We start from the raw sequence: 19942 nt of genomic DNA on the forward strand, positions 1-19942 counted from the left end.
TATTCTTCCTTAAGAGGTCTTCATTAAAAAGGTTGTTAATTTTATTGTTCTACATCCTCTACAGTGTCCTAGTGTCCCCTTGGAGAAGCTAACCCTTACCTAAACTGTCAGAAGTTCCTTAAAAAGAGGATAACAGGCCCGTCAGAGAAAAGATTCTCTGAAAGACTTTGCTGATTAACAGGACACTGTAAAGGTTGTAGAAAAAAATGTTTAATAAACACCTATGGAGAAAGTGGTTTTTGGATGATAAGAAGTAATTCCTTTGAAAAGGTTGGTCACCATTACAAATTACTTATTATTGTCCAAAAAAAAAAATCACAAAAAAGCTTTCCTTTAATCTTTTGTTAAGAAAAGAATGGTGCATAGACTAGTAAGAATAAATCTAAAAGCTAGCCTTACATATTTATTAGATAAAAGTTAGACAACCTTCTGATTTCAGCATGACCAGACACAAAACTAATATGTATGGGGGGGGGTGTTATCTTAACTGTCTTCCAATGACTTCCAATATCAGACATGTTGGATGTTGGTACACAGTTTCTGAGAATGGATTATTTCTAGGTGGTAGGACTGCAGAACAAACTTCCAATTAGATGCACAAGGCTTCATGTTGAAATAATTATGCCACTATTATACTACTGTTGTTAAAAGGAATACCATAAAACCATCCTAAGTTCTTAAAAAAACAAGAAACCAAAGAAACTGTAAAAAGTTTTACAACAAAAAGGTTTATGTCTACCATAACAAATAAAAACTTTTCTCTTGCAGAAAATTAAACATAACAAAAGGGCATAGAACATGAACCAACTAGTGCAACCCTCTAAATATAAAAATACAAACTATGATAGAAAATGATAAATAAACATAATTCTATAGCCAAATCTATAGAAAAAAAAAAAGAGTCTGATAGAATGAAATTAAACCAAATATAGGCTGTTAGAATAGACCGCACATTTCAAAGTATAAACCAATGGCTCCCCCACTGTAGGTAGTATTTTTCCTTGTGGGGATCAGCTAGTAGGGGTCTCAAAGGCAATGTGTCTTAGGAAAAATATACAAAGTAACTCCCTTCTGGATGGAAGAAAATGTCTCTCTAGTGACACATATAGATACAGTATGTACCCCGTTTATCACCCTAAAAGAGACACTCATCTGTAGACAGCAGTTTCGCTTAATTGTTCTTTAACGTCATTTTAGAGCAGGACAACATTAAAAAAAACTTTAATCAAATATATTAAATTCACTGCCATGACATGGACTGGCAAAACGTCTAAAGCCTATATGACCTTGGAAATAACAGCACAGATAAATGTATTTTTTTTCTTTTTTATTCTCAAATGTTTTTTTTTTTCTTTACAGAATTGGTTCACAGAACATACACAATGAGTGTGAATAGCCTTGATAAAGAGCATGCAGCCGAGCGTCCATAGTGAGAAGCTATAAATGGTTGTATCAGGTGACGTGCAATAAGGCACTGAGTGGTTCTGATTTGGAGAACTTGTGTGATTTTGGCACAATATGTATTCTATACAATTTCTTGCAGAGGGAACATAGATAAGTGGATTTAGTTATAGAATAAAAATAAAAATATAAACCAAGTACTGCATTAGTCATTTTCCTACACATATTCAGGGGAACATAATATGAACATCTTTATGCAATAAGAAAAAAATTTAATTCTTGCATTGAATGCATCTTATTTATTTGTATTTCACACTTACTGTAGTGCAAAACACATGTTCCCAATATATCTTCATTGCAAAAATTTGCTTAGTTTCTTCTCTGCAGCCTGCCAGTTTATAACACGCTACTCTGTCCTGTTCACAGGGAAATCCATACGGGAAGCTACCTGCTCAGTCTCCAGATCTACCTTCTAGGCTGATTTATCACTTAATCAAAGTTGACCTCAGATCTGGTCATATACCAGCTTAAAATAGGAGAGATTAGTTCATCAAGAACTTCTCTGATAAATTTCACTGTAAATGAGACAGAGTCTGTACTACTTGTAAAAACATACAGGTCATAAAAGGGAAACTGGGAAAATTTTCTAATAAAGATCTATAAATAAAGCTTTCTGCACCATAAGTACATACTGTTTGGGCCATCATGTGTTTTTTTTTCTTCTATGTTGCAACAAAATATACTAAATTATACTCCTGACAAAAACTGCATACTTACTGCTTGAAATCTCATAAAACTACTTTCTAGGAGCAGCAAGTGATATAATTTAGTCACATAGACTTTTTTTTTTACACCTATACAACTTAAACTGCCTGTGTCTGCTATCTGCAGTGTGATGAAGGTCCAGTGTATCCCTATAAGATGCAGCTTCACCATGCTTTCCCTGGCCTCCTGCTTAAAGATCTGATAAGGAGAAACTTACCATGTGTAGGAGGCTGGAGAGAACAGTGAGAAGCGGCAGCTCATTGGATACACTAGATTGTCAGCAGGAAGAAGAGTCAGGAATTGAGAGGGGAGTTTTATAACTCTGCAGCTAATCATTTTATAGACTCACCTACTATATCACTGCAATCCTGGTACATTAATTATCGCTAAATCAGCACTTGGGGACATCTAGAAGGTGGAACTTAGTGTTAAGAGATGAGATCTGAGAATCGCTAGGCAAGACTTGATGCTGTTGTAATCCTGCAGTTCACAGAAAGGCTGCCATAATAAAATGTTTTAAATGTATATATGTAACTTAGCTTGGATGACCTAAATGATACTGCTAGAAATACTGCTGGTAAGGGGGCATTAATTGTTCAAAAAGATTAGCATGAGTGCTTCTTTAAGTAAAGGGCACAACAAAGGCATAAGAACAAAAATACAAACATACAAAAGTAAGTGCTCTGGGTGCGGTTTACATGGTTTCATTTCAATAGCTGCATTTTTGGGATACTTATTACCATTCAATATGGAGGCCTGGATATTTTTGCCTTTATTAAGCAACAACTGCATGCGAGGGAAGAGTACAGCAATGACAGTCTATAGGGTGTGTAGAGGTAGCAATTGGTGTCAGAAGATACTAAAAGGCCAGGCACCAGTAATGTAAATAGAAAATGGTGGGCCACAAGAGCCAACTCTTCTAATAAGAACTAAGCTGAGAAAGATATGCTGGAAAATGTAGTCCCATATGTACTTCGTGAAGCTCAAGATGTCTTCCTGCTAAGCAGGAAGGTTCACTCTGTTTTTCTTTGTGCAGTAAAAATTGTAGCTGTGCTATTTGCAGTAAAAGATAACTACAGCCTTCTCTTATGACCTATTGCTTTGTACATAGTTCATAACTTATAGCAACCTCAGAGATCACGATGGTCAGGAAACTAAACTGACTTTCCACACATTCTTCACCTGAGATGCTTTCTTTATATGACACGGCTGACAATCTGTCATGTATACTGGTAAATGTACTACAGCATAATGGCAGACCATACTCTGCGAGGCCGAGAAAGGGGGAGTATACTTTGGAACACATTGCTTAAAGCGCGGATCCAAAAACAAAGGCGTTACCTATGGAACTGCATTGAAACTGCACTAATGTGAACAAGGTCTTCTGTGTAAATACATACATTTCATTTCACAGAGTGTACAAAGCATTATACATAAAACGTATCTCTATGTTATTAATCGAATGGCAGATGGTTTTACTCATTCCTTCACTAATATGTTGGAAAATATTGCAAACATTTCACACTTAAAGGGAATTTGTCAGTTCCATGGGTAAACAGTCAGGAAGGCGGTGCTGAGCTGCAGCAGCCTGCCTCTTTTGTAGCCATATAAGCAGTTGGGGGCGTCTTTTTGAGTTGACAGTTTCCCTTTCAGACAGGATGGGGAAAAAAAACTCATGTAACAAAGTCAGATAAGCATAATATGGAATTTTCATCTATATTCTATGCAAACTTTAACACTAAAACATTTGAAAGATTTTCTCCCATAGAAGATCTATCTATTTACCAGAAAACACACTCCTTCATTAAAGGGTTTTTCTCAAAATCTCAAAAAGTTATCCCTAATCCACAGAATAGGGGATAACTAGCTACTTGGTGCAGGGTTCAGCTATTGTGACCCCATGCCGATCCTGAGAACAGCGGGTCAATTGTCCCCTAAATGAGTAGAGCAACAGTGAGCATGTGTGGCTAGCGCTTCTTTCATGCCCTATGTTTGGTCTTCCAAACATTGCTAAAAGCTAATGAGTGCTAATTCCTAATAAATAACCTACATTATGGCAGCATTTATATAGCTGTAATATGTTATATTGGCCACATGAGGCATCATTTTACTAACTATAGTTAAATAAAGAAACAGCCTGAAACAGTCATTTCATCTGTTCCCCCTTCTTGCTGTAAATGATACAATAATACAGTGAAGTCTGGTTTCTACATTGTCAGTGACTGGCCAATGGCTGTTTCTTTATTCAGCTACATTACTGACACTTCTATGTTGGAGCACCTCCATGTCTGTATAAGAACTATATCGGCATACACCCTGTCCAATATCTGTATACCATTTGCTGCTGAGCAGTGCAGGTTGTATTCTACCCTATTATTTTACTAAATATATTCTGGGTTATAAGGATAGTTTATCACTCTTTGGGAAGAAAGGATATGTAACATTACTCTCTAATGCATTGAGAAGTTGGCTTTCACTTCAAGATGGTGTTTCATTCCAACTAGGAGTCTTAGAACATTGACTAGGGATATGCCAAGCCATATATCTCTCCAAAACAATAATCCTCTATAGTGTGATTGTCGTTATAACTTTCAAAATCTTAACTCAACAGTAGATGTAGTAGTAGATATAAAGCAAGTTTGCTATTTTTTATTTTTTTTTAGTTATCATGGAAAACACGGCACTTCCTGTTTTCTCAAAAAACAGGAAGCAGTCAGAAAACAGGAAGTCCTGTATATTTCAAGCCATCTGAGCGCTCAGAGAGAGGAGGCAGTCATGTGACAGATGGACACATTGAGCCGGAATTCCTGTGTTTAGTCTGTTTTCTTTCAACCAGCACAAGTCAGAAAATCTGCCTTCAGGAGAATAGTCCTGGATTTCTGGTAAGTTCAGCTTTGTTTTACAGCGTGATAACAAAAAAAATAATGAATGTATATTGCAAACTTGCTTTATGTCACATATACTGTTGATTTAGATTTTGAAAGTTATAACGACAGGTACACTTTAAGTTCAAGTTACACAGTCAGCTGGAAAGCCAACATCAGGTACATGATAAACAGAGTTAGGCCGTGTCATAGAACAGCCACTGTCTGTGAAGTTCAGCGAACTTCATAACTTTCGAATTGGAATGCGGGCACATTTGGGTGTGCCCGCATTCCAAATAACCATTGCAGACAATGTTAAGAGCAGCTGGAGCCGCACTTTACATTGTCTGCACTATTTGACATGCCAGTTTTTTGTGTGGTCGCATGGAATCCTGCCGGAGTGTATACAGAATGTATATGCTCCGGCGGGATTCCATAGAGTTCAATGCGATCAGCCGCTGTCATTAAATATTTGCCTTTGTTGCACACCTGCAACAACGGCCGTTGTTTAATGAAAACTTACGTTGTGTGAAATTAGCCTTAATGTGGAGATCACTAATAATAAGAAACTGCATCTCTGAAGCTTCCAATTTACATGCGGTTCATTAGGAATGAAGCTACTGTCAGCAAGAGGGTGTCATTGGTATTGGGGTATTGTGTGCCCTAGGACTTAGTTGTCACAGAGGTGACCATTTATCCTGTGTAAAGGAAAGTCTAGCTACAACGCTGCCATCAGGCTACGTTTACAAGATAAGAACAATGTTATGAATTATAAGCATGGCATGTGGATCAATAATAATAATTTAAAAAAAAATAAAATAAGTTGCTGAAAATTTGGAAATGTGTCTAAATTGCTTGATGTGGGGAGAAGCAAGACAGAATAAGGACAATGCTATAAATTGGGCTAGGAATGTACAATAGTAATATTATTAGTTATATTCACCCATCTAAACATACACACAGACACTTATACACGTGCACATAGACTGAGAAAGCCCATGCTAATGGCCTCTCAACAAGGGGAATTTGGCACATTGACCTATATATATCATCAATAAACAACAAATATATTTATCTGCTTTGCAAAAAAATATAATATATATATTAATATATAGTTATGTATGTGTTTGAGGGTGGTGTCCCTGCTACTTTGCAAAGGTGTACATAAACATCGGTGATCAAAATAGCAGGCGCTTTGGTGTCAAAAAATGGTTTTGATGAATAAAGTAATTAAGCATTATACAATAAAAATACATGTACTGGAGATCTGTACATTAAAAAAGCAATGTTTCAACTTTACAGTTACTTTGAAGATTATATTAGAGAACTTTGTATTATCATAGGGTTCACACCCTCTACAAGAATGGTCACAAATGTCAACATCCACTTTTCTTTTAGAGGTTGTCATCACATGACGGGTCTGTAGTGACTGCTCAGACCGCTGTATGTATGGGACTCTATACGGGGACTGACATCTCTCTCTACAGTATTACCAAATGCTAAAGGATTAAAATTTTTAATGAAAGGACAGGGAGGGTAGATTTAGAATTGCTGTAAATACAAAATATTAGTACATACACCAGTAACATCTACAGCCATAATTTTAAGTCCATAGTGTTGACTCATGTTAACAATGCACTCTGCTTTATTATGGGTGCTTACTTAAAGGGAACCTGTCACCCCCCCGTGCCGGGGTGACAGGCTCCCGACCCCCCGTTAGAGCCCCCTATACTCACCTAATCCCGCCGGGTCCCGCTTCTGGAGATGGTCGGGTCACGGAGATCTCAGCCGCTGCAGCCCGGCGCGCGCTGAGAGATGAATCCAACGCTCATAGAGAATGACGGAGCGCTGGACTCTCCTGTCATTCTCTATGAGTGTTGGACTCATCTGAGGAGCGCGCGCCGGGCTTCGGGCGCCGATATCTCCATGACCCGACCGTCTTCAGAAGCGGGACCCGGCGGGATTAGGTGAGTATAGGGGGCTCTAACGGGGGGTCAAGAGCCTGTCACCCCGTCACCGGGGGTGACAGGTCCTCTTTAAGGCTGGGTAGGCCCATAATGTGGACTTGAAAATGCAGTTCATTCAGTAGGTAGCATGTTATAGAACAAGAGGAGCAACAGGGAAGGCTGACAATCATGGAGTAAGACCGCCCACTAGACTCCTAATCCCAGAATGAAGAGAGGCTCAGACTAATTGTTATATGGAATCTTTTCCTCTCTCTCTCTCTATATATATTAATGTGCTCAGCTCTTCCTGCTTCATAAGATTCTACCTACAGTCTCAAATGCATTTTCAAAGTGATGGGTTGCCCTTAGCTTTATAAATTAAAAGCATATAAGCCACTTTATACAAAACATGGCTTTCGTGTCCTGTTTGCCCAGGAAGGAGCTATTTGCAGGAATCTTGTAGGGGGTCATAATTCATGCATTCTTTATATGTATGCTCGATCTAAAAAAAACACCTTTTCATGTAGCATTAGCAGCTGATCAGGGAAAGGCAATGTCCAAGGCAAATTTCTCCATGCCAAGAGAACAGATCTCTACTGAACTTTAATTTTTAGTGTTATATGTAATGCATTGTTTCTTTCATACAGCTCTAACAGCCTGCAGGATATAATGCAAATGCAACTCTAATGCAGGTGCGTAAAAACTTTAAAGAAACAGAAACACAAAAATTTTTCTACATGTTCATTGCGTATGACTTTATGACTTAGCATCAAGACAAATGTTAGACTTACAGTATAAGTTAGCAGTGTAAACTTTTCATAACTTGACTGCCTGATAACTAGTCATTTTAGTTCTTTTCTACTTAAGTTAGTTACAGAACCTAAATCTATCAATTCTAAGGATTGTTTACTTCTCCTATTTTATATGAGCATCAAGTAAAACCTCACCTATATTCAAGTAATGTCTAAATCTCCGCAAATACTGCTTGGCACATTCAATAGCAATGCTAAATGTCAGACCAAAGTACTTCTGTCTATAAAAAAAAATAAAGCCATCTGAGGAAACATTAAAGACCACAAGGATCATCTATCTACTGTAATAATCTGATCTGATAGTGGATCTTTCAATCTTAATCTGGTTTTGGTACTGTACATCAGCTAGAGAAAGAACTATATAAGTGCATTCTTTTGATCACGTCATACTTCACAGTTTATATATATTGCACACTATGTAACCCCATTCTCAACCTTTCTTTTCTCAACTCCCAGAAAGGACAGTGATCTCTAACGAGTGATTCTCCAGCTGTTGTGAAACCATTTCCATACCCAACAATCTTGGGCTATCATGGCAGACTTGTACTTGTCATGTGTTGGAGACCTGTTCCCAAGGAGGTGCACTGGAGTGGGAAGCTGCCCGTAACTTAACATACCTATAACGCTGCTAACTTTTTACAGAACTTACTCTGTTCCTAAACACCTATCACAGTTTTTCCTTTGTTTCTTTATATAAAAAAAAAATAAATACAAAAAATTTAAATGCCAAATTTATAATTCAGATTTTGGGTCAGTAGTATATTCTGTATCGAGAAACATATACTTCAGCTGGTACACATACTTCAGCAGGTAAAGAAATGGAAATATGTTTGGGAAGTTGAATTGTCCCGGATAAATAAGGCACTTGGTCAAACCCAGTTCCCTGTACTTAGAAGTGCCTTTACATAAATGCGATACCTGTTCTACTTGTGGAGAGCCAATAATATTGTAAGGTGAGTTAAGATCTGGACATTATTTAGGGATACAGCTATATTATAGCTATACTGAATATACATGTATACTATAGCTTTACTGAATATGGAAACGTTTATCACCAATGATGTATAAAACAAGCTGGACGGATGCAAAGTATCCTTTCAGTTGTCCTATAAAAAGTAATTTAAGTGACAATAAAACATGCCACAGTCTCTTTTACTTACAGAAGGCTATACATAATACTATGCAGCTACAATTGCTATATGTGTCCAGTGTCTTTCTGTAACACTGTAGAGCCAATGGAGAGTTCCAGACTAATAAAAGAAAAATGCATAGGTTTAGACGCTTGAATTTTTTCTACTGCAAAAGCCATAACCTGAACATTGAATCGGAATGATTCAATGAATATCACACAACAGATCTTATTGTCTACTTAGAAATCAGAATGTAAAGTAACCAAGAAAAAACATGGCTACCTGTAGGTTAACCTAACCAGTTCTACATGTTTGTTTTAGACTTATCTATCTTATCTGCATGGTAAACATAATGGTATTAGATGCCATGCAAAGAAAAGGTAAATGTGTTGTAAGCTCAAGCTCCAATGTGAGAGATCTAGCAATATAGTTATATCTTAAAGAGGACCTGTCACTCCCGGTGACGGGGTGACAGGCTCCTGACTTCCCGTTAGAGCCCCCTATACTCACGTGATCCCGCCGAGTCCCACTTCTGGAGATGGTCGGGTCATGGAGATATCGGCGCTTGAAGCCCGGCGCGCGCGCTCCTCAGAGGAGTCCAACGCTCATAGAGAATGACAGGAGAGTCCAGCGCTCCGTCATTCTCTATGAGCGTTGGACTCATCTGAGGAACGTGCGCGCCGGGCTTCAAGCGCCGATATCTCCGTGACCCGACCATCTCCAGAAGCGGCATCCGGCAAGATCACGTGAGTATAGGGGGCTCTAACGGGGGGTCGGGAGCCTGTCACCCTGTCCCTTTAAGACAATGCAGCCCATTTAAGTTTGGCTGCAACCAATAACCTGTGCCGTAACCACTCTGCTGGAAAGCTCCATATGAAAGACAAAATTTCCTTGTTGTTGTCAGCCTAAAACTTGATAAAAATCACCTTGCAAAACATTTTACCATAGACTTTTAACTTAGCACGCTATATATACAAATGATCCTAGTATATTATTAAATTGCATTAAAATACAAGTACCAGATTCTGCACTACTTTGCCTAGGCCTCTGTTTGGTCAACACATGTTGAGCACTGGTTTAAAAGCAGTCTCCTTAACACTGTCTATATATCCTGCCTGTACAACACGTACAGCATATGTCTTTCAGATCTGAGGAATGGTTGGCTACTGCTGTGGAGGGGGTATGTAAACACAGAATGCCATGCACTCATGACCAGAACAAATGGAGGCAGGGGAGGAGAGCGGCACTTCTGACATAGCGGGTATTGATGCACACATGAGAAACATAGTCACACGTCAGGGATGCTGTTATGGGTTTACCTTAAGTGTAACATGTCAACAACAAAACAGTTGTGTGGGTTAAATGTATTTCATGCCCTTTATTACCTTTGGCTATTCAACCATTACCCACGGCTGTACTCTTTTTATCTAGAATACCTATAACACCCCCAATAAACTGGGTGTTAAATAGAAACTCTACATAAAGTTATCCAAACCAAACTTCCCCAAACCTTATTATATACTTTTGTTTGTTTTTGCAAATACATCAACTAGCCCCTTTTCTGGTCTTGAGGACTGCAAAGTATTGCTGCAGAGAGAGGAGGATAAGACTCCTTTCTATAGGGATACCCCTCTGTCCTCATTACACCATCTTCCCCTCCCACATTTTAGCCCTGTTCACAGTCTGTCTTCCATCACGTACTTCTGTTTGTCACGTGCGTCACGAGCCTTGACACGGTTCTGGCGGTTAGCTGAGGCTGGGATGGAGTGAACAGATGAGCTCTTTTTGCTAGAGGAGTGTGAAGAGTGCGAGGAGTGTGAGAGGCTGGCACGAGACTGGCTGGCGTTGTGGTCGAATTGCATCAGGCAGAAGATGAGGTCTGTGGGCACCAACTCAAATTCATAAGGAGGATTTGTAATAACGTACCTGGAGAGATACAATAACTTTTATAACTTTTTTACAATAAAAAAAGAGGTACAATAACTTCTCAGTGTTAAATAGTAGACTCACTATTGAATGACACGTGGTGCATCACTCTGCAGAGCACATTCTAGACCATCTTGCAATAAATGAGAACTGTTCAGTATCACCGGTTATCCCTCCACTAAGCTCCTGGTTTATGAAGAAGTATACTACTAACCCAGCTGCAGAGTTCACCTACCTTTTGGTACACTGGCTAGGCGTGCTTAGGTGGGCATCACGTAGCCGATATATGCCAAAGCAAAGCATGTTGTATGTTTTTAATGCTTTGCAATACAAATCTCCGTAACATCCACCATCCTACAAAAAGTATAAGCATAGTAAGGTCAGACATAGATATCTTACATGGATATCTTATATGAAAACTGTGTCAATAACAAAAGGCAAGGTACTGACTACTTTTTAAAGATATACTAAAATAAAACAAGAAATCGATTAGTAGCTAAAGTTTATTCAATTCTGCTTTCTTGTCAAGTTGTTAAAGTCTTACTGTCCGACAAAAGTTACAGATTGCACTGGGTCTCACTCCTGAGACCCCCTGCAATCCTGCGATACAATACATCTGGGGAAAGTGCTCCAACTCATTCAATCCATAGACTGTAATGGAGCGGAATGAGTGACATTTGATTGACAGACAAGAAGAGACGTACGCACAAGGAGAGAGATGCACTCCAGTTCTGGATGAAATATGAAAATTTATCCCAAATAACAGTAACGGTTTAAAAGTTCTATATACCCATTCGTTCTTTACACGCTTTTCTATAAAAAGCAATATGGCTACCAACAGAACTTCCAGCAGCTTATTCCAATTTTTCGATGTTTGGTGGATTAGCATTTTACCTGATGTATCTAATTTCTGATAATATCGGAGGCTTGATGCTCCCTCCTTGTCTTTGTTCCCATTATTTACAATGCAATGCTGCTTGTTCAAATGTGCACTTAGTATTGAGAAAAATATTATTAAATACTAAAAAAAAGCTTCTGTTTTGCAGAGATTTCCCGACAGTCATTTAAAAATCTTAAGTAGCATCAGAGTAACACATGATAAACCACTGACAAGCATCCTGAGAATTGTAAAAGTCAGTATGGAAAATCTGTATTGGAATACGCATCAAACTATATATACAGTATATATACTGTATATATATATTTGAACTTATATTTGATATGTAGGTTCGTGTATAGGAAATTTTTCCTTACCCCAAGATCAGCAAATGGACCATCATATAGAGCCAACTGGGCTACTCGACAACGATCCCTGTTAGCTAGAGTTTGTGGGGTGCTATACCCTCCACGTAATGCATTCTCTTCTGCTATTAGGGCTTCTAGCTCTGGTGTTGCTCCTCCTGTCACCAATGTTCGGATCAGAGTTAAAATATTATCATTGAAGTATGTCTGGGAAAATACAAGTAAAAGAGTGCTTCAAGTAAACAGCAGTGCTTCATCGTCTGCGAATCCTTTGGCCACAAGCATTACACTACCATTACTACTGTTCTTTCTCATTCCTTAAAGGGGTATTACAGGGTCAGAAAATTGTGTTTCAAAGTTTGATGAAGCAACTGGAGTTTTAAGCACCTGAGCAAAAATGTGTCTTCCTTCTTCTGGGACCCCCCACTGCTGTGGAGAGAAGCTATATTAGTCTGTGACTGGGTCCTCTTGAGAGATTTGCGGAGACAGCATAGGAGCTGTGTCAAATTGTAAAAAGAAACAACCTGTTGTAAAGAGAAACAACCACCATCTTTGCTACAGAACTTTGGCAAGAGGGCCCCCTTGTACAGTAACCATGAACAATGGTCTAGATAAAGAAGACCCGGGTCAGTAAGCGCGCACGCCAAACTTTCTGGGACAGACATTATATTGTGTAAGAAACATAACAGCTTTTGTCTTGTTATACTGTTATTTGTGGTTTGGGGAACAGTGTAAATAGTTTATAAGGTTGTAAGCTGCTGAGCTACACCGCAAATGCCCATGAGATGCACCCTGCATTGAGGGGACTGTTGCACTCATCAGTGCTGTATTATAATTTATGGGGAGGGATGGGCCAGTGGGCAGATCTGTGCACTGAGGGTGGTATCCCCATGTCCAGTGCATCAAACTGCCTCATTTACATATTAATTAAAAGGAAGATTTAGCAAAAATGGTGCTGAGGATGAAGGTAAGGAAGTTACCTTTATCTTCCGCTTTTTGTGCGCTGTGGGAAAATACAGTAAGGGTAGCTTCACACACACACCAGATCCGCAGCAGACTTGATCTAAATAACTGAACATAGCATCCAATCTACACCATCAAATCTGCTGCAGATCTGTTGCAGATCCTGTACGTGTGAATGCAACAGTAGTTAAGAGTCTTCTAATCTGCTGTTAGTTTTCCCTTATTTGAATCTAGTATATGCACCAAAATTCTGGCACACAATTTTGCATATCTGGCTTTCCACTTAGCCACATCCCCTTGTTCAGCAAGACATAACAGTATCTTAAAAATGTTTAAAACACATCATAAAGCATATACATCTTCATTTAATCTGAGTCAGGATTCTGGCACACATATAATAGTAAATCTGCCAGAATGTCTATATCAGAACTGCAGAACCTCTGTCTTAGTTTTGCAGTAATCGCAGCAAAAACAAGACACCATATGAATGTATGTACCTTAGAAGGTGGGTGACATTAATCAGCAGCTGTCCGCATTTGGATAGGATATGATCAGTCTTCATCTATTCCTACCTGATGCTTTTTTCGCTCAATAACCCGGTACACCGAGCATTTCCATGTAGCAGTTAATAAGGCATCAAGACATGTAATTGTAGGATACTGAGTGTAGTGAAAGCATGAATGCCTTTTCAGACATGACACGCATTGGTTTGGGAACCTGCTTTTTGTGTTGCAAATGTCACAGCTGATTATCCCTCACCGGACTCAGGTCCTGGGTGCTGTTAAACTCTCTTTTACCTGCTCTGACAGCAACATGTATCAATTAAACATTCAACTAAATGGTAGACAGCCGGATGTCCTTTTAAAAAACTCTAGGGTATATGGGAAGCTTACAAATTCCTGGCCGCACTGACAACATGACAGTGACTGCATGGACGAGCCTACAATGGATGTGTTAAATATTAATGTTGTGTCATGATGATGACTACTTCATTAGAAGTGTCTCTCTGCTCTGTAGAAGGTGCACAAGAACAAGTTGTCAACCAGCAGAGCTGGGTTTAAGGGGATAGTCTAAACAGGGACGTTCTGCCACATTAGGTCACAGATGAAATCAGCTCCCATTACCTGTCTGGATTGATTTAAATAAGCTTGGCAATGCGGATGAAAAAGGGTCGATCAAAACTGGGAAAAACCTTTCAAGTGCTTTTATCCTACTGCAATATATATAGTAGCTGCCTTACATGATCATATAGTTTAGTGTATGAGAACAAGTGTAGTCTGTACCTGCATATTCCATTAGCCATGTTAAAGCATTCCTCAAATAATAAGTAAAAAAAATAAGTAAAAAAAATAAATTATATATATATATATATATATATATATATATACATACACTATTTTTTTTATTATTATTATGCTATGCTTTTCCTTAACAATACATTTCTAAAGGAAACAACTGCATGGCAAGCATTGCTAATTAAAATAGCATATGTTTGCATTATACCTTGATGCATCATAGGTGTCATTAAAAGCAACATGCCATAACATGGTGTGCAAGGGTTACAAAGGCCTTGCTGCCCTTCTGTATGTGTACCAGGTAACCAGTAAAATATTTAGCATTCCATTTTGGTGATCATTTTATACTTGATGATGGGAGGAAAGATCTACTAGTGTCACAATGCAGGAATTATACATGCATTTTCTCATTTTAATCACTTCTATGTGATTCTATGTAGTATATACCTCTGCCGCTGCTCCTATCAGTTCTTCCAGACCCTGCTCCAGTCCTGTTCTTTCTCCTTCTAATTATGTCCCGTTTAGCCAATCACGGAGCTGAGCAGGAAGCATGTGGAAGGTGGATGAACAGGACTGCAGCCGTGCTATATATCTATGTGCCAACCATATGACCTGCCGTGGTGCTCAGTGCCTTACCCATACAAAACTACATAATACCTGGAGAAAGTAAAAGTGACCAAAACTAAAATATTTACTATATGTGACAAGCGCAATCATATATTCTGAGGATTATTAAATGATGGGGCCAGAAATTCTTGGTGTGGCCTGGTTGCAGGATTTATCGAGCCTTGCCTTGTGTAGCTTCTGCAAATGAGCTCTAATCTCGCTGATCGCCACTTGTTTACAGCCCCGAATCAGGCAGTGTAAAATCACCCTTAATCTTGTAAAGAGAGGAGTGTCTGATCATGGGACCTACAGCAAATCTGTGTATTACTTCTATGTACATAATTCTAACTAAAACAAAATACAATTGAAAATAAATTGACTAAACAAGTCATAATAATAATAATAATAATAATAATAATAATAATTCCTTGTACTTACAGCGCTCATGAGCGAATCCAGTACGCTTACAGCAAAGGCAGTGCCACAGGCAAAAGGCTGGGTAAGGTATAGCTCAGTGTCCGGGTCATCATCATCATCCTGGTCCAGGAACTGAACATTGGAATCATTCACTGTAAGCCATAAAGACAATGTTATGAGCTGTAAGGAACAGTAGTTACAGTCGTGGTAATCATCTATATAAATACAATTCAACAAAGACAGCTTACAATTATAACTTGACTTCTGACGGCCATAGCTGTACACTGAACATATTAAATTTTAGGGATCTAAGGGATTTTTTTTTAGCTGGTGCTGCTACAAAGTAACTATAGAAGGTCTATCTATCTATCTCCTATCTATCTATCTATCTATCTATCTATCTATCTATCTATCTATCTATCTCCTATCTATCTATCTATCTATCTAAAAATACTGTTGAATAATACTGAAACCCTGGCGCAGAGCTCACTGATGTCTGAGGTAGCTTACACCCCCGCGCCACCACTTATGCCAAGAATATCTGAAATAAACTCAAGGGTAATGTAAGTATGTAAACATCCCTAAATCAAATGTGTAGCAAGTACTGAAGGTGAGCATAGTGGATTTATCCTGCACTGCTTCTTAGTGTTTCTTTCTGTTGCCTATGTCTCAGAACCTTCCACTGCCCCCAAGAAAAGCAGCCTATCTGCTCTTCAATAACCCAAGAGCTTGATCACTCTAGAGAAGTCAGAAATGAGAAACAAACACTAAGAAAAAATAAAAAAGCTGCGAGGCATATGGAATCTTGGGTTTTTGCCTTTTGAATCATGTCTCCCTTGTCTGAACAGCCAATCATACTGACAGACAAACAGGAGCTAGGGGCAGCAAAGTATCAGCTCTGTTATAAGAAAAGACTCTGTATCAGAGGTTATTGTGATCAAAGCCATACTGATGTTGGCGTGAGAACCATGAGCAGAAAATCGTTACAGAAGGTGCAAACCAGTTCACTTAAAAACTAGAGCCACACGCACACACACACACAAGGTACAGAACAGAAGCAGCAAGGACCAAAGCACTGCATGATAGTGCTGGAGAGGCGATGTTGCATTGACAGCCAAAAAGAAACAAAAAAAAAAGTTTTGAACACACTGAATGTGAACTAAAACATATGAAATACCACAAAAACAAAATATGCAGTCATTTATATGCAGATCAGGGGTGCAACCAGACCAACTACAGAGGCTAATGCTTTATATCAGTGTTAGATGCAATCCTCCCCCACAAAGAGAGCACTTTCAGGCCACAGCCTTTCAGCGTGTGATAACTGTGTAAGGCTACATTCACATGCTCTGTAAATATGGTCTATGTGCTGCGGACCAGACCTCTGAACTCCTAGCATCATCATTCATTATGATGCTGTGGGCATCACTGAATCAGTGGCATATGTACCATAGGGGCAGGGTAGACAGCTGCTATAGGGCCCATTGGGGGAAGGGGGCCCGGGGATGCACAGGGAAGATAAGAGCCGCCCTGTGACCGTCTGCTTACAACAGTGTGTAAGTGACCCAAAGTTCATTTACATGCTGCAACACAAAAAAAAGGGTTAAAATCAGAAGAGAAGGAGATCTCTGCTTCACTGCTTTGATAACCCCTGACCTCTGTTCTTCAGAGCTCCTGCAGAGGTCAGAGGTTATCAAGGCACTCGCCATCTCTTTCTCTTCTGCTTTTAACCCTTTTTTGTGTTGCAGCATGTAAGTGGGGTTTGTGTCATTTACACACTGCAGTACATAAGGGGTGAAGAAGAAGGTAGGCTGCTCCTGCACCTATGTATTTAACCATAATGGGCCCTTATAGTTAAATACAGCGGACTGACAGAGTAAGCAGCCATTGGCTCTCTGCTCTGCCAGTCATTCTTGTGACTGCCTCTGGCCACAAGAGATTTAATTTTTTGGCAACATCACCGAGCCTGTATATGTGTATGTATATATATATATATATATATATATATATATATATAAATATATGTGCAGTGCTTTGTGTTGTGTGTGTGTGGGAGGTGTATGCAGTTTTTAATGCTATGGGGCCCCATGAATCCTTGCTACGCCACTGAATTGAATCTTTGCGCAACTGTACTGACACAGCCATGTCAGTATGATAAAGTGGAGATTTAACAGTTTTGGAGCTCATGGCATGATAATGAATAATGCTGCCGGGAGTTCGGAGGTCTGGTCTGCAGCACATAGACCGTATTTACAGAACGTGTGAATGTGGCCTTAGAGAGCTGCCCACAGCGACTGTGCTTCTACAGGAGGAAGTATCACATGACCTTCTAATGGCCAAAAGCTCACGTGGAAGAGCCCATAAAATTGTTGTACTATCAGACAAATAGTACAAGAAAGGACTTTTTTTTGGTGTTTGAAAACTTTAAGGGGAATGGGTATGTTAATACAAAGCAAAGGTAGGAGGTGTAAAAGGATGTAAGAGAGTTCAAATGACTCTAGCCACTAATATGTCTCACTACACCCGAATGTCTAAGGGCAAAACCAATTCAGCATTGACCTCGGGCACAGTGCTCACTTGTTTTCTTATTTTTGTGCTCACTGGTTGCGCCTCTCAGTGGGGCAGCCATATAATATCCACAGCCACAACAAGGTAAAGAAAGAAGAGACGCTTCTTCTTACCCAACTCTGTTATTATTGGTATGTGAGTTCCACTGTTTTTTTCCTGACTGAATGAAATCAAAGGTAGCAGTTTGCCAGGCTTAGCTGAACGGTGCAAGTGTTAGAAGGGTACAAGGCAGGAGGGGATCAAAGAGAAAAGACAGAGAGAGGGTGAGGTAATAAGGCAGCTCAGTGAGTGAGCAGGGGATAGGGTACACACACATAGAGAGAAGAGAGCAGAGCAGAGGGCAAACACTTGTGAAACCAGTAAAACAAATCGCAATGTGATCACATATGCAATCTGTGCCATTACATATGTGGTAGAAGTGATCTGCAGGTCTAAAAAAATAGCAAAAACTACATATTTCTGTCCATTTACAAACACCCAAAGCTTCGACCTAAGTTTTATCTAAAATTACAGCTAAAATTTATTTAAAAGGCCACAAGTAGCAGCTGCAATACTGCAGAACCACCACCACCAAGTGTGGCCTCACTCTAGTAAATTTTTATGTGAAAACAGCATAAAATAAACATGCATTTATTAATAAGGGGACAACATGCAGTCCTGCACACAACCCTAAGGCTGTGTTCACAAATGGTGTTTTTTGTTTTGTTTATTGCATTCATGCTGCTATTTTCCTTCTATTTCACCACAAATGGCGCAAATGTGGTAAAATAGCACAATTTTCGCTGGCTGCAATTCCAACAAAATTGCAGCAATTGTGCAATTCATGGCAAAATTGTGGGAGAATCATAAAAACATCATTAAAGAGGCAGTGCGGCATTTCAAAATTATTCACTAAATAACACACATTACAAAGTTATACAACTTTGTAATGTATGTTATGTTAGTGAATGGCCCCCTTCCCGTGTCCCCCCCCCCCCCCACGCTAGACCCGGATGTGTGGTGCCAATCGCGGCTGAGCAGCTAATGAAGCGGCATAGGGGGGCCGGCATGAGGGACGGTCGGAGCGGTTCGGCCGGCCTCCCGAAGATGACATCATTGTCCCAAGATGGTGGACGGTGGTCGACACGAATCAGGTGAGTATAGTGCATCACACTTCCGGGTCTAGCGTGGGTGGGGGTGAACAACAGGGGAAGGGGGCCATTCACATACATAACATACATTACAAGGCTATGTTCACACTACGTACATGTCCGTCCGCATATTTTTCGCGGCCGGACATATACATGTAAAACTCCGGCCAGGATTTACGCAAGTTGCGGCCGGCTACGTGCGGTCCGTGAACTTACGCCCGTAAGCTACGTACGCTTTCCGAGCGGCGTACGTAGCGATCTGACAGCGGTATTTTACTGGGATATCTTCGGCCAGCCCCAGACACCCCACAGAACCTTTTGGATCGGCAAATCAAAGTGGAAAAAAGAAGAAATCACCACTCCGTACGGGACCGCATGTTACGCTACGGGCGTAAGTTACAACATTTCCATCCCGAAACAATGGTCTGGTTCATTTTTTACGGCGCCGCATACGATCTGGCGTAAGTTCTTACGTAGTGTGAACTGTGCAGCCGTAGATCGTATACTCCGGCCGCTTATTCACGGAAACGTACACACTACGGCTGGAAACTTACGTAGTGTGAACCTAGCCCAAAGTTGTATAACTTTGTAATGTGTGTTATTTAGTGACACCCTACCCCTTTAATGCAAAAAAAAAAAAAGCCATATATGAACACAGCCTAAAACGTTTCATAAGAATATGAGCGTCATTACTATCCCTGGCAAAAATGATGGAGTCAGCGCACATACAATATGTTCACCCAGAATTTTAACTTCTTAGCCTATAGCATATACACAAACAACAAATCGTGTTTAGCAGCCAAACATTTTGGCTTTGTAATACATCACTGAAACAAATGAAAGTATATTAATATAACTAATGTCAGATGTTCTTCCA

General features: G+C 39.7%; 1 protein-coding gene across 7 annotated transcripts in view; it reads right to left on the bottom strand.

The window, feature by feature from the left end:
* Positions 1 to 19942, bottom strand: part of KCNMA1 (potassium calcium-activated channel subfamily M alpha 1) — a 332984-nt gene that overhangs the window by 7192 nt on the left and 305850 nt on the right. For 4 of the 7 annotated variants that reach the window (XM_069980871.1, XM_069980873.1, XM_069980868.1 and 1 more), the window contains 4 exons: positions 15389 to 15519; positions 12099 to 12293; positions 11080 to 11198; positions 10620 to 10844 (listed from right to left, as the gene is read on the bottom strand). In XM_069980871.1, coding sequence (XP_069836972.1) covers positions 10620 to 10844; positions 11080 to 11198; positions 12099 to 12293; positions 15389 to 15519 — 670 coding nt within the window. Of the gene's footprint in view, positions 1 to 9660; positions 10845 to 11079; positions 11199 to 12098; positions 12294 to 15388; positions 15520 to 19942 lie in introns of those variants that run through there. The other 3 variants (XM_069980869.1, XM_069980870.1, XM_069980872.1) reach the window with 2 other exon arrangements.

Source organism: Dendropsophus ebraccatus, chromosome 8 (genome assembly GCF_027789765.1).
Source record: "Dendropsophus ebraccatus isolate aDenEbr1 chromosome 8, aDenEbr1.pat, whole genome shotgun sequence".
Taxonomy (NCBI): domain Eukaryota; kingdom Metazoa; phylum Chordata; class Amphibia; order Anura; family Hylidae; genus Dendropsophus; species Dendropsophus ebraccatus.